General features: G+C 40.7%; 1 protein-coding gene across 3 annotated transcripts in view; it reads right to left on the bottom strand.

Moving 5' to 3' along the window:
* mrps6 (mitochondrial ribosomal protein S6) overlaps positions 1-25,874 on the bottom strand; it is a 95,345-nt gene that overhangs the window by 17,128 nt on the left and 52,343 nt on the right. For all 3 annotated transcript variants that reach the window (XM_059968907.1, XM_059968906.1, XM_059968905.1), the window contains exon 2: positions 21,032-21,171. In XM_059968907.1, the coding sequence (XP_059824890.1) occupies positions 21,032-21,171 (140 nt within the window). The remainder of the gene's footprint in view (positions 1-21,031; positions 21,172-25,874) is intronic.

The following is a 25,874-nucleotide window of genomic DNA, read 5'->3' as shown; positions in this document are numbered from 1 at the left end:
GTGTCATTTACGGCTGATAGGGGAAATTAGTGTTAAATCCAAGGAAAAAGCTTATTCGGCTGCCTGAAATAATAGGTCATTTAAAGATTGGGAGGATTTTGGCATTCAGAAAAGCAAGATCACAACTATAAAGCAAGGCCAGATAGGACATGGGATTGAATGGGAGAGAAACATCAGACTATAAGAACATTTATGGTTGAGGAAAAGGAAAAGACTAGCCTTTTAAAGCCAGATAGGAGAACTTATCTTGGGGCACCTGGAAATGACACATGAATTAAACGATTATTTTGACTCTGTCTTTACAGCAGATGGACAAAACTTGCCAGAAATATTTGAAGATCTAACAAGAGCGAGTAACTGAAAAATGTAAGCATTAGGCAAAAAAAAAGCTGACTGAAGTTGATGAGTTTGAAAGCTGATAAATCCCAGATCTCAATGATCTAGCTCCCAGAGTTTTGAAAGTGGCGGCATTAGTGACAGTGAATACTCTGGTTATCATCTTCCAGAGCTGGATGCATCGTAGGAATTTTCCCATGGATTAGGGGATAGTAAACGTAACCTCACCACTTAGCAAAAGAAGGGTGAGAGAAATCAGGGAACAACCAAACTTACAGCCTCATATCAGTGGTGGAGAATGTGCTGGAGACTATAATAAAGGATGTAATAGTGGAACATTTTAGAAAGAGTGATCAGACTGAGCAGAACCGATACAGATTTTTTGTGATGAAAAACATATGACTGATTTGCATGAGTTCCTTGTGGATGCATCTAGTAGAGTACGTAAAGACAATCAGTGAATGTAGGTATTTGGATTTACTGAAGGTGTTCAGTAAGATCATTGTTGGGCAGCAGGGTTTGTGCACTTGGAATGAGCAGTGAAATGTGGGGGTTCACTATTGGCCGTCATGCAAAACATAAGACCATAAGATACAGGAGCAGAAGTAGGTCATTCAGCCTATCGAGTCTGCTCCGCCATTCAATCATGGGCTGATCCAATTCTTCCGGTCATCCCCACTCCCCTGCTTTCACCCCCTACCCTTTGTTGCTCTGGCTAATCAAGAACCTATCTATCTCTGCCTTAAATACACCCAATGACTTGGCCTCCGCAGCCACTCGTGGCAACAAATTCCACAGATTTACCAACCTCTGACTAAAGTAATTTCTCCACATCTCTGATCTAAATGGACATCCTTCAATCCTGAAGTGGTATGGGAAATAACTGCCATATCTAATTGGTTCAGGCCTTTTAACGTCCGGAATGTTTCTATGAGATCCCCCTCATTCTCCTGAACTCCAGGGAATACAGCCCAAGAGCTGCCAGACGTTCCTCACATGGAGAGACATTTTGAGTCTGAAGGAACAGGGAAGCATGGAGTGGGTGTAGATGGCAAATAGAGTTGATGTGGAGAACCAGCTCTGATCCTAATGAGTGCAGAGCTAGCTTCATCCTCCTTTCTTGGGTTCTATTGAGAAAGCAGGGATGAAGAGTGCTGGTGTGCAGTACTTTGGGAGAGTCAACCATTATTGCAGGACTTATTTGTCCGAGACAAAGAAGCAGGAAGAAAAAAAAAATTGCAAACACCACCCACCCAGCAAACTGCCTCCTTCAGAAGCTCTCCTAATAGGTGCAATAGGGTTATTAAAACTAAAACCTCATGCCATCTTAAAAGTTTCTGCCCCCAGGCAGTTAATCTGATCAACCACAAAGTAAGAGAGGCAAGTGTAATAAAGCAGTAGACATCTATCTGAGTGACAGTACAGAGTCAGAGAGCCTCATGATTTTTGAAAACAAAACTTCCATTTAAGATAATCAGTATCAGGTTTATTATCATTGACGTATGTCGTAGAGTCATAGAGCACAACAGCACAGAAACGGGCCCCACTGCTCATTGATTCCATGTTGACCTGCCCTCCATACCTCTCCCGTCTTTGTGCTTATCCACATTTCTCTTAAATGCTTTAATCAGACCTCTTCCACACTCACACACCTCCCCCACCACCCCACACCCCCAAGGGAAGAAGTTCCCTCTCAGGCTCTCCTTAAGCATTTCACCTTCACACTTAATCCATGACCTCTAGTTCTAGTCTCATTCAACCTCAATGGTAAAAAATCCTGCTCGCAATTACTCTTTCATTGTGTCATACGATGTGGGCTATGATGGTCTATGACCATGATTGTTCTTGGCAAATACTTCTACAGACGTAGTTTGCCATTTACTCTATACCTCTCATAATTTTGTATATCTCTGTCAAGTCTCTTCTCATTCTCCTATGCTCCAGGGAACAAAGTCCTAACTATTCAATCCTTCCTTGTAACTCAGGACCCGGCAACACCCTTGTAAATTTTCTTGGTACTCTTTCAATCTTATTGATATGGTATGAAATTTGTTTGGCAGTAGTGCAGTGCAAGGCATAAAAAGTTACAATAAGTTAAATAAAATAAATAAAATTACAAGCCACTGTCTACAAAAATCTCAGTTCTGTACATAAATACATTACTTTAAGCAAAGCCATCCATGACTTAAAATTTAGGGCAGTCGTCAGAAAAATGGTCAGTTTACAAAAAGATAACTAACATGGCCAATTGATGTTCATCTTTTGACAAGTTCTCTGCATGAAGGTATTTACAGCATGAAAATACCTCTTTTTTGAAGGTGAATGAGAGCCAGTCAGTCCTTGAGTTGCTGGTCTCCCACTCTCCTTGTTGCAGAAGCAATCACTTCCTCCCTTGCTAGCGAGAGAGCAGGCTTATCTGACATGTCGAAATATCAGGATGGACTGCAGTTTTTGATGGACACTAGATCAATGTCTCTTTGGGGACTTTGTTATTGCTGGCACAGTGGTGGGGTAGGGAGGGTCGGTGCTTCTGCTGGAGTAAGTGGGGAGGGGGTAGGGTTGATGCTTTTGCTGCTGCTTGTGAGTGGGAGGATTTGCAGCTCTGACTTTTCTGTCACTCATTCTTTGGGTTTTTTTCTGTTTTGTGAATGTCTGCGAAGAGTAAGAATTTCAGGGTGTATACATTCTCTGATATTAAATTGAACCATTGATTAAACCACTGAACTAAAATGGAGTTTTAATCCATTCTTCCCAATAAAACTGACTAGTGCTGGTTAAGCCTGCACAGCAGTCCATATAACACATTCTTTTACTGGGTGGAAATGTCCTCCTGTTTCTTTGTAAAAACACCTAGCATTCTGTGGGTTTTAAAACATAATTTGCAACTGTCATACAGGAACCACAGAAAATATCTCAGGCAAACTCAGACTTATCTGAGATGAATGGTTAAGATCACTGAACAGAAAATGCAATCTTCATGCTGTAAAGTGACAATTAACAGTTTTTCTGCACATGACAGTCAAGAACCTGAACAGCCATTTGAATGTCTTCCCTTTTGAATGTGTTCTCTAGCAGGTTAGACCAAAACACAAATGACCAACTAAAATCTTGGTGCAGCCTGCTTTTACTGTGGGAAATGATAAAGAAAGAAAACTACTGACTAAACAATGCAAGCTGACATTCTGCAAGCTGTATTTTCCACATACAAAGCAAGGGAACCATGTGCCAGAAATAAGTTTCAATAATCTCTTTAGACCGAATGAAAAGTCACAGAAAATAGCGAGTACTGAAAGGAACTGTCATCTTTTTAGAATGCAATAATCAGGGGGACTTCAGGAATAAAGTGGCAGGAAATTGAATTTGAACAGACCAAAGCCTTCAAAATCTATGAGCATTTAATAAGGGAGACATTGAATCAGGTGAAGTTGTTGAAGTTGTCTGTATCTAGCACATTGAAAGTAGAAACATATCCCGGCAGGGAGGTTTGCTAAGGCTATTGGGGAGAGTTTAAACTAGAAAAAAATAAAAACACAAAATTTCCAGCATCTGCAGATTCACTCGTGTTGCCTTAGAGTTTAAACTAGAATTGCTGGGGGGTGGGGGGTGGGGGGGGGGAACCAAACTGAAGAGACAGAAGAAGGGGCTGTTGGCTCACAAATAGAGAAAGCTTGAAGACAGTGCGAGAGGAAGGATAGGCAGGTGATAGAGAAGGGATGCGCTCAAACCGACGGTTTGAGATGTGTCTGTTTTAATGCAAGAAGCATCACGAACAAAGCGGATGAGCTTAGCGCCTTGATCAGAACTAGGAGCTATGATGTTGTGGCCATTACAGAGACTTGGATGGTTCAGGGACAGGAATGGTTACTTAAGAGTGGCAGGCTATAGATGTTTCAGAAAGGAGAGGGAGGGAGGCAAAAGAGGTGGGGGCATGGCACTGCTGATCAGAGATAGTGTCATGGCTGCAGAAAAGGAGAAAGACATGGAGGGATTGCCTATTGTGTCTCTGTGGGTGGAAGTTGAAACAGGAAGGGATCAATAACTCTACTGGGTGTTTTTTTATAGACCACCCAATAGTAATAGAGACATTAAGGAGCAGATAGGGAGACAGATTCTGGAAAGGTGTAATAATAACAGGGTTGTCATGCTGGGAGATTTTAGTTTCCCAAATATTGACTGGCAACTCCCTAATATTGACTGGTGGTAAGAGAGGAGGTGTAGGGGCAGGTGCAGCACTTACACTTGCAGGGATAAGTGCCAGATGGGAGATCTGTGGGGAGGGAGGTGTGGACCAGGCAGTCGTGGAGGGACTACACCTACACCTCATCTCTTACCACCATTCAGGGCCCCAAACAGTCCCTCCAGGTGAGGCAACACTTCACTTGTGAATCTGTTGGGGTCATCTATTGCATCCGGTGCTCCCAGTGCGGCCTCCTCTACATCGGCGAGACCCGACGCAGATTGGGGGGCCACTCCGTCTGCCACAACAGACAGGATCTCCCAGTTGCCACTCACTTCAACTCTCCTTCACATACCCATTTGGATATGTCCATACATGGCCTCCTTTACTGCCATGATGAGGCCAAACTTCGGTTGGAGGAACAACATCTCATATACCGTATGGGTAGTCTCCAGCCCCTTGGTATGAACATCGAATTCTCCAACTTCCGGTAATTCCCTCCCTCTCCCTTCCCCCATCCCACTTTCACTCTGTCTCCTCTTCTAGCTGCCTAGCACCTCTCATGCCTTCTTCTACTACCCATAGTGCTTTCCCCTTAGATTCCTTCTTCACCTCTCCTGCCTATCCCCTCCCTGATTCCCCTCCCCCCCTTGATCGTTCCTCTGATTGGTTTTCCACCCTCCCTCCACCTTCTTTATAAGGCCCCTGTCCCCTCCTTCTTTAGTCCTGACAAAGGGTCTTGACCCGAAACGTTGACTGCTTCTTTCAACGGATGCTGCCTGACCTACTGAGTTCATCCAGCTTTTTTGTGAGTCTTGATTTGACCACAGCATCTGCAGTGTACTTTGTGTTTCCCAGTCTAGAGAAATTTTGGAGAGAAGTTTTTTCATCTCTATCCTATATTTTTAATTGCCACTTAGAACCAAATCCTCTGATAGCCCTTTTTGGTACCTTGGGTGAGGCAGAAATGCATTTGAGTCCGACTAAACACTGAACATTATCTTTTGCCTCTCTTTTGGCTAAATGCTTAGTTCTCCTTAGGTTCGAGAGATGTTGCCCCACCCACTCATGCTCAATGGCTTAATGATGTTATGTCCTGTTTTGACCTTGAAAAAATTCATTACTCACTTCTCAATTCGGACATAAAGTTTCAAAAGCTGTGGGGACCTTTTCTTGAATATTTCCATAACTCTTCCTTAGGTTAAGCTTATTCTTTTTAATCCCTTACTTTCAGCTTTTTTACTCTCTGTAAGTTTTATAGTTTCTTTTTGATGGGAATTACATTATAGTTTTGGTAGTAGGCATTATTATTCTGTTTTTCATTTATATTTACAGTTTTGGGGGGTCGAATGCTCGGATTTTTTTTTACATATTGTAATGGTTGGCCTGGAGTTTTACAGTGGGAGGAAGGGGAGGATACTATATATGATTTTATTCTGGGTGCTGTTTCCTTATTGTTATGAATTATAGAATTGATATGTTTATTTTGCTCTGTATTCATCTTCACTTTGCTGTTGGTTTTTTTTTTGTTTGTAGTTGGTTTGTAGAAATGCATTAAAAATTTATTTAAAAAAAGAAAGAAAGGGTGCAGAGGAGATGTACAAGGATGTTGCCTGGACTGGGGAGCATGCCTTATGATGATATGTTGAGAGAACTTGGCCTTTTCCCCTTAGAGCAGTGGAGGATGAGAGGTGACCTGATAGAGGTGTATAAGAGGATGAGAGGCATTGATCATGTGGATAGTCGGAGGCTTTTTCCCAGGGCTGAAATGGTTAGCATGAGCGGGCACAGTTTTAAGGTACTTGAAAGTAGGTACAGAGGAGATGTCGGGGACAAGTTTTTTACTCAGGGAGTGGTGAGTGTGTGGAATGGGCTGGCAGTGACGGTGGTGGAGGTAGATACAATGGGGTCTTTTAAGAGACTCCTGGATAGGTACATGGAGCTTAGAAAAACAGAGGGTTATGGGTAACCCTAGGTAATTTCTAAGTAAGCGCATGTTCAGCACTGCATTGTGAACCAAAGGGCCTGTATTGTGCTCTAGGTTTTCTGTATTTCTAAAAGAGCTCAAAATCCAATTATGGTTGTGCAGAAACTTCAAATACTTACTAAGCATACATTTTAAATGCTCTACTTAAAGGTAGGCATTCTAACTAGTTGCATGATGGGGGGGGGCTACTGCACAGGATCAGAAAAAGCTGTAGACAGCTGGAAACTGCCAGCTCCATCATGGGTGCTAGCCTCTCCCATCATCAAGGACATCTTCAAAAGGCGATGCCTCAAAAAGGCGGCATCTTTTATTAAGGACCCTGATCATCCAGGACATGTCCTTTTCTCATTGCTACCATCAAAGAGGAGGTACAAGGCCTGACGAGACACACTCAAACTTTTACGAACAGCTTCTTCCCTTCTGCCATAAGATTTCTGGATGGACAATGATTTCATGCACAATACCTTGCAAGTTTTGTTTTGGTCTATTTTTGAACTACTTATTTAATTTACTCTATATATATATATATATATATATATCTTATCGCAATTTACAAGTTTTCTTATGTATTGTACTGTTCTGCAGCCACAAAACATCAAAGTTCACATGTGCCAATGATGTTAAACCTGAGAAAAGTGCTAAAACTGTGCACTATTTAAGATAGCATATTTATTTCAAAGCAGCGATTTAAATTTCTGAATGCAAATCATTTCCACATTGTCATGTAGTGATCTCATGCTTCTCCTTTAGCAGATCAGTAAAGTACCCCTAGACGTAACAGTAATGACAATTTCCAGCCTGTTCCATCACAAATATTGTTCAAAACTCTTTTGCCTTGTACATGTACCCACTGTAAACTACAAGCAACTCCTTGGGTTTGTCCAGTCTCTTTACACATTAGAACTGAAAGAGTCATAGAAAAGTACAGCGCAGACGCAAGCCATTCAGCCCATCTAGCCCATGCCAAAACACTTAATCTGCCTCCTCCCATTGACCTGCAACGGGACCACAGCCCTCCATATCCCTATTCTCCATGTACCCATCCACACTTCTCAAACATTGAAATCGAGCTTGTGCTAGCAGCTCATTCCACTCTCACACGAGCTTCTGAGTGAAGAAGTTTCTCCTAATGGTCCCTTCAACTTTTCACCTTTCACCCTTAACCCATGACCTCTAGCTGTAGTCCCACCCAGCAGGTTGGAAATTATTTTCTAGCTTTCCACTGGGTTTTCCTTGTTCCAAATTTAAAGAGTAGCAAAATTAGACCAAATGAATGTTGTGTGTAGTGTACATCTTAGTCCGCTTCTTGTAAGAGGAGTAAGAGGGGTCATGAAGTTTAATCCGAGGCTTTCAGCAGCCCTGTAGAAGTCCACAATTACAAGCCCTTACAGATTAATACTAACCAAATTTACAACTGGTAGGCTTATGATATAAAAATGAATTTTAGAAATTCCAACGTAATGAGAATACCAGAGCTCTAACACCAAAAGCGTATAAGAGAGAAGTTTCTCCTTCACAGACTAAACCAGCAGTTAGTGTCTGGAATTTAAGATAATGAATTAAAGATAGATCTGTGGAAAATAAGCAGCTGTTCTGCAAAGTATGATGTGAAGGAGCTCGTGAAAGACATTTCAAATTCATTTTTATCTGTTGTTACTTCCCATCTAAATGATGTATGAAAGTTTCTAAAACAAGTTGAGATTTGATAAAGGCGTCGCATGGATTTACTTGGGAGTGCAATACACACAAAATGCTGGAGGAACTCAGCAGGCCAGGCTGCATCTATGAAAAAGAGTACAGTCAACCATACTCTTTTCCATAGATGCTGCCTGGCCTGCTGAGTTCCTCCAGCATTCTGTGTGTGTTGCTTCCATTTTATCTGTGGTGTTTATTTTCCCACAGTGTCAATCATGTTAAATTACTTTCTTTAACAAATGGAGATGAGGGAGTCTCTGAGGTTCATAAATACTCAACTGGCTTACTGTAGAACTCAGAGTGAGAAACTGAATCGTGCATCAGTTGGAGATCAAACAGCAATGGAATTTGATACAGTTAATAAATAACAATGAACATGTTAAAGATTTACCTGCTTATCCCCTGTCGTTTCTTAATATCACCCATAAGCGACCATTTCAGGAAGTCTGAAAGTCACCTGAAACTATGAGCACTCCAAACAATGATATGTATTGCATTTGGTTTACCTGAAAGTCACCTGAAACTGCGAGCGCTCCAAACAGTGACATGTAATGCACTTGGTTTACATGGTAAAGTTGAAGGGGAAGTGAACCAAATCCAGATCAAAAGGTGAATATTTTTAGAGATATAGCACAGAAACAGGTCTGACAGCTCGCCAAGTTTGCTCTGTTGCTCTGCAACCTTTTAAGGGAAATCTACATTAATCGCATTGTTAACTCATCCCCACATTCTTATCAACCCCTCCAGATCCGACCACCTATCTACACACTAGGAGCAATTTACTGTGGTCAATTAAGCTAGTGAGTCACACAAGTGGGATATGGAAGGAAACCGACCTGATCTCAGAAGAACAAACTGACTCCACACAGACTGCACCTGCTTGTGCTGCCCTCACATAATCTGATCGCTGCTAGTTCACCCCTCGTATATATAACTAGGGTGTCGAAGACTTGAGCAAGTACTGTATTTGTCAATGTGGAATGGAGAGGAGTTTGTAAACCAGGTGGGAGGATGTTGTGAATGATGAGGGTGGAGCACTGTGGGAGGGGAGTGGAACAGGGAAGTATTGCCGGGGTGTGGGGATGGTGAAGGCGCAGATGCACCCAGCCCAGAGACATGAGATAAGGTCATTTGATTCCTAACAATTGGTTTATTATTATTGAATGTCGCTCTCGTGCTTCCTGCTCCCTCCTCTCTCTCTTCTCATTTTCTCAACCATGATTCCCCTCCCCCCTTCCCATTCTCAGTCCACAATAGAGACCCATATCAGAATCAGGTTTATCATTGCTCACATATGTCATGAAATTTGTTTTTTTAATCGTGGCAGCAGTACAGTGCAATACATAAAATTATTTTAGTACCGTGCAAACATCTTGGGCACCCAAGCTATATATATGTGCCTAAGACTTTTGCACAGTATTGTAAATCAAACCTTAATGCATTTCCTCCAAAGAGTCTTGATAAAATAATATCCGATATTCCCACTCTGTCTTAGGGACAATTTCTTAAGCCACATTCTATTCATTAATCACTGATAACTTGCTGATCAAAGTTTGGGGTATTTCCAGTTTAAGAAAACTTACAAAATACCCAACCCAAAATATCATATGACTTTTGCATTCAAAACAGTACACCAACCCACATGAAAGAACACTACCTTCCCGGTATCATATTCAGAAGTCATCTGAGAGAATTTGTAATTTCAAATGTAAAAGAAAAGTCAAATTTAATGGGAAGTAAGCAGTTAATGGTAGAACCCTTAAAAGTGTTTGTGCAAAGAGCACCAAGGGGACAAGGTCTACAGCTCCCTGAAAGTGGCCACACAAGTTGGTAAGGTGGCAAAGGCAGCAGATAGAAGGCTTGTTTTTAACGATTGGGAACTGAGTACAAGAGTCAGGAAGTTAAGCTGCAGCTGATTAGACCACATCTGAAGTTGCACTGCATTCAACTCTGGTTGCTCCATGATAGGAGGATGTTGATGCTTTGGAGAGGGTGCAATAGAGGTTTATCAGGATGCAACCTGTATTTCAGGGCATATGCTATTAAGACAGGTTGGACAAACTTGGGTTGTGTTCTCTGAAGAGTAGAGGCTAAGGAGAGATCTGATAGAAGCTTATAAAATAATGATGGGCAGATAGATAGCCAGTTTCTTCAGGCCAGAGTCAAATTGTCTAATACTAGAGGGAATGCATTACGGTGGGGGGGGGGGGGGGAGTTCAAAGGAAATGAGAGGAAAGGTTTGGTTTTACACAGAGTGGTGGATGCACTGCCTGGAGTGCTGGTGGAGGCAAATGCAAGAGAGGGATTTAAAAGGCTCTTAGATAGGCTCATGAATGTGTAGAGAATAAAGCAGTTGGGACTATGTGTTGGCAGAAGGATTAGCTTAATTAGTTATCGTTATTAGTTGTTAGCTTAATTAATACAACATAACATTCTGAGTCAATGGTCCTGTTCCTGTCACTCAACTTCACTTGCCCCATCATTGAAATGTTCCCACAACCTACGAACTCAATCTCAAGGACTCTTCATTTCAGGTTCTCAATATTTATTGCTTAATTATGTATTATGATTACCTCTTTATTTTTGTACTTGCACAGTTTGTTGTCTTTTGCACACTGGTTGAGCACCCAGTGTTGGTTGTCAGTGAAGTGGAGATGTTATTTCCAATCCACACAGACCGTTGTCTCCTGAAGAGGAAGTCAAGGATCCAGTTGCAGAGTGAGGTACTGAGGCCCAGGCTTTGGAGCTTGATGATTAGAATAGAGGGTATGATTGTGAACACTGAGCTAAGTCAATAAACAGCAGCCAGATGCAAGTATTACTATTGTCCAGGTGATCCAAGGCCGAGTGCATTGAGATTGCATCCGCTTTAGACTATTGTGGCTGTTTATGTCTGTTTGTTCTTAAACATAAACGATAGCCTTGTATTCTTTTCAGTCATTGATAGTTTCTGAGAAAATCAATTTCTCAATCCTGCTGAAGGGTTTCAGCCCGAAACATCATCTGCTCTTTTCCTTGATGCTGCCTGGCTTGCTGAGTTCCTCCTGTATTTTGTGTGTGTCAATCGTCTCATAGTTGAGTGCAGGACTTCTTTGAATTATGCAACTGTGAATTTCCAGTATCTCAACCTAGCTGCGTGGTAACAGTTAAACTCCAACCGGAACAGGATCCAGATGCAGCCTGCTTGTCAGGTCACAAACTAAATTACAATTTACTTCATTCAAGTACTGTGCTGGAATTGATTAATTTGTTAGTGCAGTTAAGCACTATTTTTGCCAATGGAAAATTAAGAAATTCGTTCAAGACTAGGTCTTTCAAAACTCGCATTAGCATCTATGTGTTGTAACTTCATTGTGTCTATAAGTATATAAATTTTGCAGGATTACCCATCACATGGCTGAATACCATCCACATTTGAACAACTGGCAGTGTTGTTTAAACCATAGATTGCTATTAGCACATAATAGCCACAAATTAAAATGCCTGCAGTACATGTGAATCAAGACTCTTAAATGAGATGTAAAACAGCTTGGCACATTCAAAACCTAAAATTGTGTATGTTTCCACCTAGAGTCAAACAAGTGACTTTCCACTTCTAGTACTAATTGTTTATACCAATTGAAGGTCACATTAGAACTCAAGGCAATAAACTGAAAATAATCTCCATACAAAAATCAGTTTTAATTAAGTCAAATGCAGCTAAGGCTATTACAATAAAAGCCACAATGTCACTGGTGATATGTTGTAAAACCCTTTCTGCTTTATATTTCCACCAATTGCTTTTACTTAAACAGGCAATGTCGGATATCACCTTTGCCAGCAGTGCCTGCATCTCGTGAATGAAAACAAAATTCAGCCTGAGTGTCATAAAGATAAATCATCAATAAAGGCGGACCCATAAACCCAAAGGTGGTTTTATGGACAGTGTTTACTGCAACACCAGTGATCATTCCAAACCAGTTCTTTGCTGAAGTCAGCATTACCTACTGTTCAAACAAAAGCAGGCATCCAGAAGAATGCTGCCATAAACCATTGGGATAACTGGTCCTTACAGGATTGGTGCAGAAGAGTAAAGTTGCAAGACACCTTCCGAAGTCCAAGGTTACAGTATTAGGAGTGGAGGAAAATGCTCTGGCCTGCCAGATTTGCTAAAGTGACTAGTTGCAGCATTTAAAAAAAATAAATAGCAAGGGATTGATTAGACATACAGTGCATAAAGAGTCACTGAATAGAAATTAGAATTGAGTGAGACATTAATGATGGATATTATGCACCTGCCATAGGATCATTCTGTACTGTCGATGGCAATCCATATACATGGTGAAACCTTCCAATATGCTCAAAACTGCTTCAAGGGGACACATCAGAATCAAACTTAATATTGTAGCCATATATTTGTTATTTTATGGCAGTACACTGCAATACATAATAATGAAAAATATAAATTACAATAAGAAATATAGTGTAAGCACATGGGTATATCGTCTATTCAGAAATCTGATGGCAGAGGGGAAGAAGCTGTTCCTAAAAGTTGTGTGTGTTTCTTCAGGCTCCTGTACCTCTTCCTCAATGATAGCAATGAGAAGAGGGCATGTCCTGGGTAATGGGTTTTCTAAATGACGGATACTGCTTTATTGATAAAGCTGGCTGAGCTTACAGCTTTCTGATCCTGTGCAGTCGCCCCTCCATACTAAATGGTGATACAACTAGTGGAATGCTCTCCATGGTAGATCTGTAGAAATTTGTAAGTAACCAAATCTTCTCAAACTCCTAATGAAATACAGCCACTGCTGTGCCCTCTTTCCAATTGCATCAGTATGTTGGGCCCAGGATAGAGCTACAGAAATGTTGACACCCAGGAACATGAAACTGCTCACTCTTTTCATTGCTGACCTCTCGATTAGGACTGTTGTGTGTTCTCTTGACTTCCCCTTCCTCTGGTTCACAATCAATTCCTTAGTCTTACTGCCATTGAATGCAAGGCTGTTGTTGCAACACCATTCAACCCGTTGATTTATCTCACTCCATTATAAAGGAGTTCTTCTTTGGTGTAGCACAAACAAGAGTAGATCTGCATATGCCGGAAATCCAAAGCAACACATACAATATGCTGGAGGAACTCAGCAGGCCAGGCAGCATCTATGGAAAAGAGTGAACAGTCGACTTTTCGGACCAAAATCCTTTAGCTGGTCCTGATGAAGGGTGTCAGCCCGAAACATCAATTGTTTACCCTTTTTCAAAGATCTGCCTGGTCTGCTGAGTTCCTCCAGAATTTTGTGTGAGTCGTTTTTTTGTTGTATTGCTGGTTACTTCAGTCACTGCACTGTAAACACTTCAAGCCACTTTTATAGTGCTGTTTACACTGTAAATACATGCTGGTATTTACAAAGTACATATTTGTACTCATTTTATTCCATACCTGTACTTCTACCTATACTTTTAAGTAATTCTTATTTTTAATACTTGTTCAATGTCTTTTTTACATCATGCTAACACACATAGCAAATTCCACTAGCATGTGTAAATGTATATAGTGAGTAAGGTTGATCCTGATACTCTTTGTCCATTATAACCGGTGCCTTCCTATAATCAGTCACTCAGAATCTCCTTTGCAGTGATATTCAGAAAATAGCTCTCTCTTTCCAGTGACACCCCACAGTTGCAGCTCTGTAGGCCTGCTCTCTTAACCACATGAAACATGCTAGAGCAACTCTGCAGGTCAGGCAGCATCTATGGAGAGGAATAAAGAGCTGATGTTTCAGGCTGATAACCTTCCTCAGGACTGGAAAGGCGAGGGAAGGGGTCAGAATAGGAAGTGGGGGGGGTGAGGGGAAAGAAGACAAACCAGAAGAACCCGCGGATAAGGAGGGCCGACTGTACAATGTAAATGCTATGTAAATAGTTGTTATACTGTATTGTTTAGAGAATAATGACAAGAAAAAGTAGTCTGTACATGCTCAAACAACGTGTTGGAGAGAGAACTTCGGGGTTTTCCCGATCTGCAGTTGGTTGAATCCGCACATGCGGAATCCGCGGATAAGGAGGGTCGACTGTACTCCATAACCTCATCCTTAACAACTGGCTCCAACATCTTCGCAACCACTGAGATCAGGCTAACTGGTCTATAATTTCCTTTCTGCTGTCTTGCTCCTTTCTTAAAGAGTGGGAGTGACATTTGCAATTTTCCAGTCCTCTGGCATCATGCCAGAGTCCAATGATTTGTGAAAGATCATTTCTAATCAATTCTCAATTTCTACCGCTACCACTTTGAGAAACCTAGGGTGACTTATTGGTCCAGGTGACTTACTGAATTGAATTGATTTCATTTCTTACATCCTTCACATCCATGAGGAATAAAACACTTTACGTCTCCATCTAAATGTGCAATGTGCAATCATGGTAACATATTATAAATAGAACAGTCAATGTAATATAGTGTACACTCAAGTCAACGTGAGTTCATCAATCTGATGGCCTGGTGGAAGAAGCTGTCCTGGAGCCTGTTGGTCCTGGCTTTTATGCTGTGGTACCGCTCCTGGATGGTGGCAGCTGAAATAGATTGTGGTTGGGGTGGCTTGGGTCCCCAATGATCCTGTGGGCTCTTTTTACACACCTGTCCTTGTAAATATCCTGAATCATGGGAAGTTTACAACTACAGATGCGCTGGGCTGTCCGCAACACTCTGCAGAGTCCTGCGATTAAGGGAGGTATAGTTCTCATACCAGGCAGTGATGCAGCCAGTCAGGATGCTCTCAATTGTGCCCCTGTAGAAAGTTCTTAGAATTTGGGGGCCCACACCAAACTTCCTTAACCATTTGAAGGGAACGAGGCGCTGCTGTGCCTTTTTCACCACACAGCAGGTAGGCACAGACCTCGTGAGGTCCTCAGTGATGTGGATGCCGAGGAACTTGAAGCTGTTCACCCTCTCAACCCCAGATCCATTGATGTCAACCGGCATTAGCCCACCTCCATTCCTCTTGTAATCCACAACCAGCTCCTTTGTTTTTGCAACATTGAGGGAGAGGTTGTTTTCTTGACACCACTGTGTCAGGGAGATGACTTCTTCCTTGCAGGCCACCTTATTATTGTTTGAGATAAAGCCAATTAATGTAGTGTTGCCAGCAAATTTAGTTAGCAGATTGGAGCTGTGGGTGGCGATACAGTATTCAGGGAGTAAAGGAGGGGACTCAGTATGCAGCCCTGAGAAGCTCCTGTATTGAGTCAGAGGTTTGGAGGTGAGGGAGTCCACTCTTACAAACTGCTGGCAATCTGACAGGAAGTCCAGGATCCAGCTGCACAAGGCAGGGTCAAGGCTGAGGTCTCTGAACTTCTTGTTGAGCGTGGATGGAACTATGGTGTTGAATGCTGAACTGTACTCCAAGAACAGCATTCTCACATAGGCAGGAGACTCAAAGTGAAAGAGCCTGCTGGATGGATGAGTGGGATCCTTAATCCTTGGCCCTGCATACATACTCCTGATAAATGTCCCTGATAAGATGATAGGGAGTCCCCTATGAACTCGGCCGTTCTCACAGCCCATCAATTCCCATTCACATTCACATTTGGGGGAATTTCCATGCTTTTAGGATGTCCTCCATCTGGTAAAAGGTGCAAATAAATACACCAAAGATAAGGACTGAGCTTGGGTCACAAAGCAGTGAAGCAGCAGCTCTAACAACACCACCACAGCCTCAAATTTAACTTTAAAAAAGAATACAGAACATTACTGCACTTTATATGCCTTTTGGTCCACAATATTTTATTTATTTATTGAGATACATCGCAGAAAAGACCTTTTTCTGGAGAATGTACAAACTCCTTACAAGCAGTAGGGGTATTTGAACCCTGGGTCACTGGTATTGTAAGGTGTTGTGCTAACTACTACACTATCGGTGTCAACTTTTTAACCTACTCCAACATCACTCTACCTCTTCACTCCCACATAGCCCTTCATTTTTTCATTCATCCAGGAGCCCAAGAGTTGAAATAGCCCTGATGTAATCTACAACCACTCCTGCAAGGGCGGGTGTTAAGGTATCAGAACCTTCATACACATAAGTAAAGGAGGGAAGTTACAAGCATACTTAAAGGAGTACATGGCTGCAAGTTCATCTCCAGAGTATTTCAAAGAAATGAAAACTCTACACCATTTTATATTAAGAAACTTTGAAAGCAACATTTTAAAAGTCTACATTGTACACATCTGGTATAAGATTTGAACCTTATGATGCCCATGAGATAAAGAATAAATCAGAGCTGAGCCAGTGATTTCTTCCAGATGTTAACTTCTTCTGAGGTTACAAGAGGTTAGCTTGATCACTGGGAAAACTATTGATGGACTCTTGACATATTTTCCTACAAGAAAGATCTTAAATAAATGCAAGTTGCTATTAATGTTCACGCTAATCCACCAAATGCACTGACACATTCTTGGCTTCCTGAGCATGCCAAAATGGACATTTTGTTTACATGCTACAAAAACCCATCAATTCAAATCTCAATCTGGGCTCTCCAGATGCAGATAAATTTGAAAACCAAGATGTAAGATTATAGAGTATGGAAAATATCAAACCAAGTTCTACAAAATCAAGTCCCCTTTCTCAGTATTATGAGCAGGGGTGAAAAGAACGTGATTTGTGGCTAAAAACACAGCAAAGGTAGAAAAAGTCTGAACATCTGTGCACTCAGTATTTTAAGAATAAACTTACATTTAAGCAAACGCCTTTTATATTCTCAAGGAATCATGAAGAGCTACACAGACAATTAACTGTGTTTTAAAAGTGGAAACTGGAGTATGCAGAGCACATGAAGCACTCACTGAGGTCCAGCAAATGGGATAAATGATCAGATAATCTGTTTCCGTGACGTTGGTTAGAGGAAATATTGACCGAGTAGGACATTTTGTTACCTTGAATACGAAATCACAATGGATTCCCAATGTAACATGCAAAATACATCATTTCTGGTAACAGGAGAGTTCCTTTCCATTGTATCGAATCATCAGCATACTGTGTTCACGGATTCATAATATAAAATCATTTGTTTTGTGGCAGCAGCTAAAGATATAAAAATTACTATATATCACAAATTGAACCAATAGTTCAAATCAAATGAATAACTGAGTAGTGTTCATGGACCATTCAGAAATCTGATAACAGAGGCGAAGAAACTGTTTTTAAGTTGATGAATCACCATCTTTGGGCTCCTGTACCTCTTCGCTGATAGCAGTAATTGAGCATAGACACCCTGTTTTTCCTGATTGAAGATTTCTGATTATTTATTGTCATTCTTCAGTACACGAGTGTAAAGGAGAATGAAATAATTTGTTATTCCGGATTTGACGCAGCATTAAAAAAAGACAATAAATATAAACATAAAAGCAATCCCATTAAACAGAATATACATGTGACTGCTGAGTGCAACTGTACATCGTACATACACAAGATGAGCACAGATATTATATATAGTTGGTGAGAAATAAGAAGCAAGACAATTCCAAACAGTTTTACACACTGCGGATTCAAGCATACAAGATTCGAGATGCCAGAAATGGCCATGAGTGAAAATGAAACAAATTTACTACCAACAAGTTAGGAACTACAGGAATTTGAAGGTATCAACCATCATCTTGACTGTTACAATGAAAATGAAGACTTAGAGGATGCAGTTGTCAACAGCATTGTATGAAGTACTATCTACACTAGGTGTCTGCGGTGATTTTGTTCATGAGTTCCTCTGTCAATAACTATTAGGAACTAATACATAGTTTTATAGTACTGTAGCACCACTGGCAGTGTTCTCATTTGTTCTGTATTTCATTTAAATACATAATTTGTAACAGCATAGCTTTTTATACATTTGTATTTATTTCCATGAAACTTCGCCTAATTAGGTCAGCCACTTAATTAGGCCAAAATGTATTGATCCCGATGTATCCTAAGTGGAGAGTTATTAACAGAGGGATTCATCCAGTGCGTGCGTGAACAAAATCAGGCCCCTATTGCCGATAGCCTTCATACAATGCTATTGACAATCACATCCTCCAAATCTTCATTTTCATTGTAACAATCAAGATGATGGTTGATACCATCAAATTCTTCGTGGTTCATAACTTGTTGGAAGTAGTAAATTCATTTCAATTTTATTCGCAGCCATTTCTGGCATCTCCAGTCTTGAATGCTTGAGGCTGCAGTGTGTTAAACAGTTTGGAATTGTCTTACTTCTCATTAACCATCAGTGACAAAATCACTGTTTATCAAACACAAACACACACAACTGGCACTATTTAAGAAATGCTTGCTTTAAGCATGGTGTAGCATCTAATGGCAGACAAGTGCATGACTGATACTGGTTAGAAAGTGTTCGGTAACAGTCTCCTGTCCCAATTGTGACATTGTGTCCCAAATAAAAAGAAGGAATCCCATCAATTTTCTCAACTGTTTCTGTTCTTTAAGAGTTGTGCCAAGTAACAGCTGCCTTGATGGACCAGTTAACCAGAATCAATTGTGTGTGTATCTTTATTATATCAAAGCTTTTAAAATTAAAACAATTAATGAAAACTACAAAATCACCAATCTGGCACTGTTTAATTCTTTTTCACTGATATTCCTGTAACTGCACACACAAGTGCTTTTAAGAGGTCCTAGACTGTAGACACTGATTATTTACCTTTAAAAAGTTATGAAAATATTTATGTGTCTACTGCTACGAATGGCTTAGAAAAACTATTCACTACCAGAAGCACATCATTGAATCTTTCACTTACAAGATTAAGTGAACAGGACAGTATTCCTTCCATTGCCTCTATATATATGATAAAATATAGTAAAACAATATATAAACCTGTGAATGTGTTCTGCTACCTGTTTTGAGGATGTCTGTGAAGAACAAGAATTTCAGGTTGTATATTGTATATATTCTCTGATACTAAATGAAACTATTGAAATTTCCCTGTTGTGCAGTTGAAACTACTTCCTCAGTATGAACTAGAGTATTGTATTAAGCAATACTGTTGAGCTAGTTAAAAATTAACAACTGTAAACCCATTATCTTATGCCCAATACTAAAGTTTAGGCTTTCAACTTTGACATTGAGTTTGGCTTGGAGTGAAATCAATGCTTATTTTGATAAACAACTCAGTCTGACAAAATCTAAAAATAGCTTTCTATGTCTCATTTATAAGAATTTGGAACTCAGATCTTAAAATACATCATGAACCCACTGTGCAATTCCCACAACCAGGCAGGGTGAAGTAGGAAAAATGTGGAATAGAGGTTTCTGCATAGTGCAATCAAAAGTTAATCATACATGCATGAAGCAAGAGAATTTAAAATGAAGTACAGGGAGGGTAAATAGACCTTTCTGTTTAAATTCAAGAAATTAGACAAAAAGTCTCACTTCACTCTGCATGGAAGGGAACTTCATGAAACAATGCCATCTCCAAATTGTTGGGATTTCCCTTTTCATTACGAAGGGTAGTTTCATCCAAAGAAGCCAGAACATCAAAGCTCATAAGTAAATTTATTATCAAAGTACATACATGTCTACCCTGGGTTTCATTTTCTTACAGGCATTCACAGTGGAACAAAGAAATACAATAGAATCAATGGAAACTACATTTGATACCTGGTGAAAGCTGTAATACAAATCAGTTTTTGGAGATTAGGAACAGGAGCACCAGTAGAAGAGAAAATCTTTAAGCCTGCATGTCACTGTTTTCTATATGCAAATACTTAAGAATATAGGAAATCAAAGAAGAAATCACATGAGGCACAAAGATGAACTAGGGGCATTTAAGCTCAGAGCTTGGCATTTGGATCACAGAAAAATGGAAGGCTTTGTAGGAGGGAAGGATTAGATTGATCTTAGAGTGGGTTAAAAAGTCAGCATGACATCATGGGTCAAAGTGCCTGTTCTGTAATGTTCTCGAACTACATTCCAAGCTTGAGGAATCACCTATCACCCACCAGTTCTTGCTCCACCCTGTCCATTGACAAATTTATGGGGGTTCTCAGCCCCTTTCCTTCCAGTCCAGATGAAGGGTCTTGACCCAACAAGTCCATTTCCTGCCGTAGACACTTCCTTCAGTGCTTTTTGTATAACTCAGAAAAACAACACATCTTCCATCTGGGCACATTACAGCTTACAGAACTCAAAACTGAATCCTCAATATTGGGTAACCTGCTCTTTGTCTGTATCAGGAGTGGCCACTCATCCCTGCTATTCCTTTCTTCCTTTATTCTTTTGGTCCAGAGGTCAGCGAGTCCGGAGATCAAAATCCCCAGGTGGATGAGGCCAGAGGTTGAAGCCCCGAAGTTCACACCATGGGTCTGTGACTCCAGAGGTCGGAGGTCCGACATCTGTGAGTCTGGAGTTTGGAATCCCAACATTTGTGAGTTCAGGGCTTCAGTCTGGAGGCAACCTGGGTTTGGACAAAAAAATCCGTGATTTTGGAGGGGGGGGGTGGTTAGGGTGGGGAAAGGGGTTTGTTTTGCTGCTGTTGCTGGTTGTATGTTGGCTGCATGTTGTTCTGCTGAACGCGCTGGGCGTGCCATGTTGGCGCCGGAACATGTGTGGTGACAGGGCGAACTGAACCCCAGCAACATCCTCTGACTGGGTTGCTTGTTAACACTACCGACACATTGAGAGCCAAAGAGCCTATTCCTGTGCTGTACTGTTCTACATTCCATGAAATATTAGCTGTTTCTCTTTCCACAGATGTTGCCTGACCTCCTAAGATTCTCAGCAAGTACAACTTTAAGCTTTACCCAGGGTAAATTCTCCAAAGTGCAAATTTATGGAATTAATAGTAGATTTTATACTTTGAATGGACATACCCGCCTCTGGTGTGCCGCAGATTGTGTTTGGATATTTTGTATGGCAGTGTCCTTTCTCCCAGGTTTTCCAGGTTCCTCACCACGGCTCCATTTTCCAGCAGTGCCTCTACAGTTCGCCGGAGGACAGCAGCCGTCTCAGGCTATCGGGAAAACAAGGATGAACAGGAAGGTGGAAGAAGGAAGGGGGCGATAAAAGAAAGAAAATATCAGTTGGAGTCCAACGTTCACAGCTACAAAAAGAACATTCAACATCTTACTTGAAAGGAGCAAGCAGCCTTGTAAGATACTTGCTTTTAAAGTCAAAACATTGCATCAGCTTGTACAGCCATCATTTTAGACCTTTGAAAGATCTGAAGAACATAATATTTCAGTTATCTTTCAGTATCTTATTGAAGTGATCATGGGAGTAGACAACCAAGATGGAACCTTCAAAGTTTAGAGTAAATTTAAAGTTTGTATATGTAACTATCCAACCCTGAGATTCATCATCTTGCAGGCATTTACAGGAAAGAGAGAAATACACTTGAAATTTACAAAAAGCTACTTAAGCAGAAACCAACAAACACCAATGTGCAGAAGACAAACTGTGAAAATAAAGTTATACTGAGAGCATGAAATGTAAAGAGTTGTAATGAATTATAAACCCTGTTTCTTTGCTAATGGCGTTACTAGCAAGGGCTATAAAATTATCTTTTGATGTTAGGTCCATTTTGTTGAATATATGCAAACACAAAGAAATTATTTGCCATTTCTGCTTTTCCTGCCTGTGGTTATCCTTCTGGCCCATCTATTAATGGCTCGATTTCCATTTCCACTTTTTTTTTATATAAAATTCAGAATCAAGTCAAATCAAGTCACTTTTTATTGTCATTTCGACCATAACTGCTGGTACAGTACACAGTAAAAACTAGACGTTTTTCAGGACCACAGTGTCACATGAAACAGTACAAAAACTAGACTGAACTATGTAAAAGCAACACAGAAAAAAAATACACTAGAGTACAGATCTACCCAGGACTGCATAAAGTGCACAAAACAGTGCAGGCATTACAATAAATAATAAACAAGAAAATAGGGCAGTAAGGTGTCAGTCCAGCCTCTGGGTATTGAGGAGTCCGATAGCTTGGGAGAAGAAACTGTTTAGGTTTACTATCAGTAACATGTCGTGCAGTGCATTGCAATATTAATAATAAAAACCGTAAATATACAGAAAGTATATATACTTAAAATTTTAAATTAATTAAGTAGTGCAAAAAGAAAAAAGTAGTGAGGTGGTGTTCATGGGTAAAATGTTGATTCAGAAATCTGATGGCAGAGGGTAAGAAGCTGTTCCTAAATTGTTTAGTGTGTCTCTTTGGGCTCCCTGTATCTCCTTCCTATTGGTAGCAATGAGAAGAGGGCATGTTCTAGACGATGGGAGTCTTTAATGATGGATGCCACCTTTTTGAGGCAATGCCCCTTGAAGATGTCATAGATGCTGGGGAGGCTAATGCCCATGATGGAGCCGAATGAGTTTACAACTTTCTGCAGCTTATTTCAATCCTGTGCAGTGCTGCTCCCTCCTTCCATATAGCCAGTTAGAATACTCTCCAGAGTACATCTGCAGAAATTTCCAAGTGTCTTTCATGAAAAACCAAACACCTAAATATTGTTTCGTTTCTGCTTTAAATTATTTGGAACATAAAATGTTATGTTCCAAATAATTTAACCTTTGAGATTTTCTTGGCTTTGTCATGTTCTGTCTTGCATCCACCTGTTTAATCTGGATTCTTGCTCTCATTACCACCTTTGTGGCTTTCATTCATCCACTACATCTCATAAATGGTTAACTAGATTTTATTGGAATGTATTTTTCCAAGAGTCTGCTCAACACCATGTTAACTGCCTCCCATTTTTGTTCCCCGTCATTGGCTGCTAATTTGTCCTGTCTATTTTGTTTTCCGAAGTTGTAATTTCCCAGGCTCAGAAAACTGGGTTTCCTCCAACCACAAACCTGATCTTTGTTCCACTTCAAACCTTCTTAATTATTATCATGAAGCACATTCTATTTCTGGTTCTACTTGCCCAGATATCCACCATTCCTCTTACTTCCCTTCACTGCTCTGGGCTATTCTGCATTACTAGATCAAGCAGTGAACTCTCTCTTGCAGAGTTACTGGATTAGGAAGAACTGACACAGAAGTTGTAGGAACCCCTTGTTCACTCCTTCAGGCCAATTAATATTAAGAAGCTTTAAATCTTCCATAATTATTGGTCCCTTCTCTATTAACATATTTCCTTGTCTTTTGCCCACCACTATCCCCCCTCCCCCCGAACCGAGGAACACAGAGGACTTGTGTAAGCTGATCATTCATCGAATTGAATCAAAGCTCATCGGAACTTATTTACTTCCCTTATACATTAATTTCTTTGGTAAACAAAAATCTATGCAACTTGGGTTTAAAATTAACATTTCACTTGGCTTCACCCGTCAAACTAATGAAGCGAAGTCAGTTACGCAAACAGCAGTACTTCATATTCAGCCTGGGTCGTTTACAACCCAGTAGCATAAACATTGAACTTTCTGGCTTTTGGTAAATCACTCACCCATTCTCCTGATCTAGAAAGTCCTTCACTCACCTCAGCCCCCAACACCCTGTTTCTTTCCCCTCCTCACCTCCACCACTTGATTCTATGCTCCACCTTCCTCTCCAATCAGATTCCACCATCTTCAGCCCTTTGTCATCTTCACCAATCATCTCCCAGTTTCTGGTGTTACCTCCACTTTCCCCTCCTCCATCTGCCTATCACCCTTCCTCAGCTGGATCCACCATCACTTCTTTCCACCTTTTATACAGACTTTCTCCCCTTCGTCTTTAAGTCTGGACCCACAACAGTGACTGCCCTTTTGCCTCCCTAAATGTTGCCTCATCCACTAAGTTCCTCTAGGAACTAGTATGTTGCTTCCTTAGTTGATGGTCCTGGGTTCCAAATTAACCACTGTGTAAAATTGTTAGCCAACTTCACTCCTGAATGACTAGCTCTATTTTTTTATCGTCTCATTCACAGTGATGGTAGATCCCAGCATCATCGGGCTAGAGAAATGTCTGAAGAGGAACTGAATGAATGAACCATCTCGGTTTCTTTCTGAGATCCACAGTATCATGAAGCCTAGCCTTCAGCCATTTCCTTTCACTCCACATGACATCAAGAATAAGAAAGCTGAATACTATAATACATGTGGCCAGAATACAACCAGGAGCGGTAAAAAGACCTGTACTCTCGAACTAACCGTGCTCCCAACCAAGTTATTCCAGAGTGCGTGGAGGAAACCCACACAGTGACAGGGAGAATGTACAAACTCCATACATACAAACAGCAGCAGGAAAATTAATCCCAGTCACTACTGCCACTGCAAAGTGATGCGCTAACCGCTATGCTACACCCACTAAAAAGCTACATTGATGAAAACTCACTGTCTGAAACATTATCCTAAAATGCTGCCTGATCTGCTGATTCAAATATTTTAACCTTTTGCTTACAATTGTTGAAAAATAGTGCATAGACCAGTATGAAGGTAAAAGAATTATATTATTAGTGTGGCTTAACCATTGAAAGGAGGAACAAAAGAAGATAATTCAATGTAGGAGAGATATTTGATGGAACAGGCTTGCTGGAATAGATATCTAAGGCCAAGGGTGGGTGAGAGGTGGGGGACACAACTTCTGAGGAAAGAAATGGTTGTTCCATACTGAGGTGAGGAAAAATTTCACTCTTAAGGTAGAGAATATTTGGAATTTTCTATTCCAAAAGTCTTATGTTTATTCAAAGCAGATTTCAAGGCTTTAAGTAAATCAAGGGATTTGAAGATGGTGCTGAAAAGTGACCTTGGGGTAGAACCTGGAATTTATTGAATGGCAGAGCAGGCACCAAGGGCCCAGTGGCTCACCACTCATCTTATTTCAAAAGTCTTTAGCCTAAATTTTCATTGTCAACATGTTTCAAAGATTCCAATACTTAAAATACACAATCAAATAATTGAATTCTGAATTGGTAGACAGAATTTCCCTAACACTGTTTTTTTAATTGCGATACCGCAGGTGCTGACCCAACGAGCTTGTACTGTCCAGTTACACCCATGTGACCAATTAACCTGCTAACCAGTACGCCTTTAGAATGCGGAGGGACGCCGAAGCACCCGAGGAAACCAACGCGGTCAGGAGAGGACATACAAACTCCTTACAGACAATTGTGGAATTGAACCCAGGTCATTAGCACTGTAATAGCATTACTCTGCTGCCTTGCCTTACAGCCCCAACTTATTTATTGCATATATTCCATTTCCCTTACACTCTCTCTCTCATACATCTATTTCTAACATTAGATCGATATCGTTCTTCTTTCTCATAGCTGTAAAGCAGTGGTTGTACGCTCAATCAGAAACAAGAGAAAATCTGCAGGTACTGGAAATCCACGTCCTGCCGAAGGGTCTTGGTCCGAAACGTCGACTGTAGTCTTTTCTGTAGATGCTGCCAGGACTGCTGAGTTCCTCATGCATTTTGTGTGTGTTGTACACTCAATAACCACTTTATTTAGTACACTTGCACATTGCTTGCAATTGCAAATGTCTAACCAGCTGATCATGTGGCAGCAACTCAATGCATAAAAGCATGTAGAGGTGGTCAAGAGGTTCAATTGTTGTTCAGACCAAACGTCAGAATGGAGAAGAAATGTAATCTAAGTGATATTGTCCATGAAGTGATTGTTGCTCTAGACAGGGTGGTTTGAGTAATCTCCAAAACTGCTCATCTCCTGGAATTTTCATGCATAAAGGCCTCTAGAGTTTAGAGAGAATGATGTAGGA

The sequence above is a fragment of the Hypanus sabinus genome, chromosome 4, assembly GCF_030144855.1.
Source record: "Hypanus sabinus isolate sHypSab1 chromosome 4, sHypSab1.hap1, whole genome shotgun sequence".
NCBI classification, from domain to species: Eukaryota; Metazoa; Chordata; class Chondrichthyes; order Myliobatiformes; family Dasyatidae; genus Hypanus; species Hypanus sabinus.
This window is presented reverse-complemented; position numbering and strand designations above follow the sequence as displayed.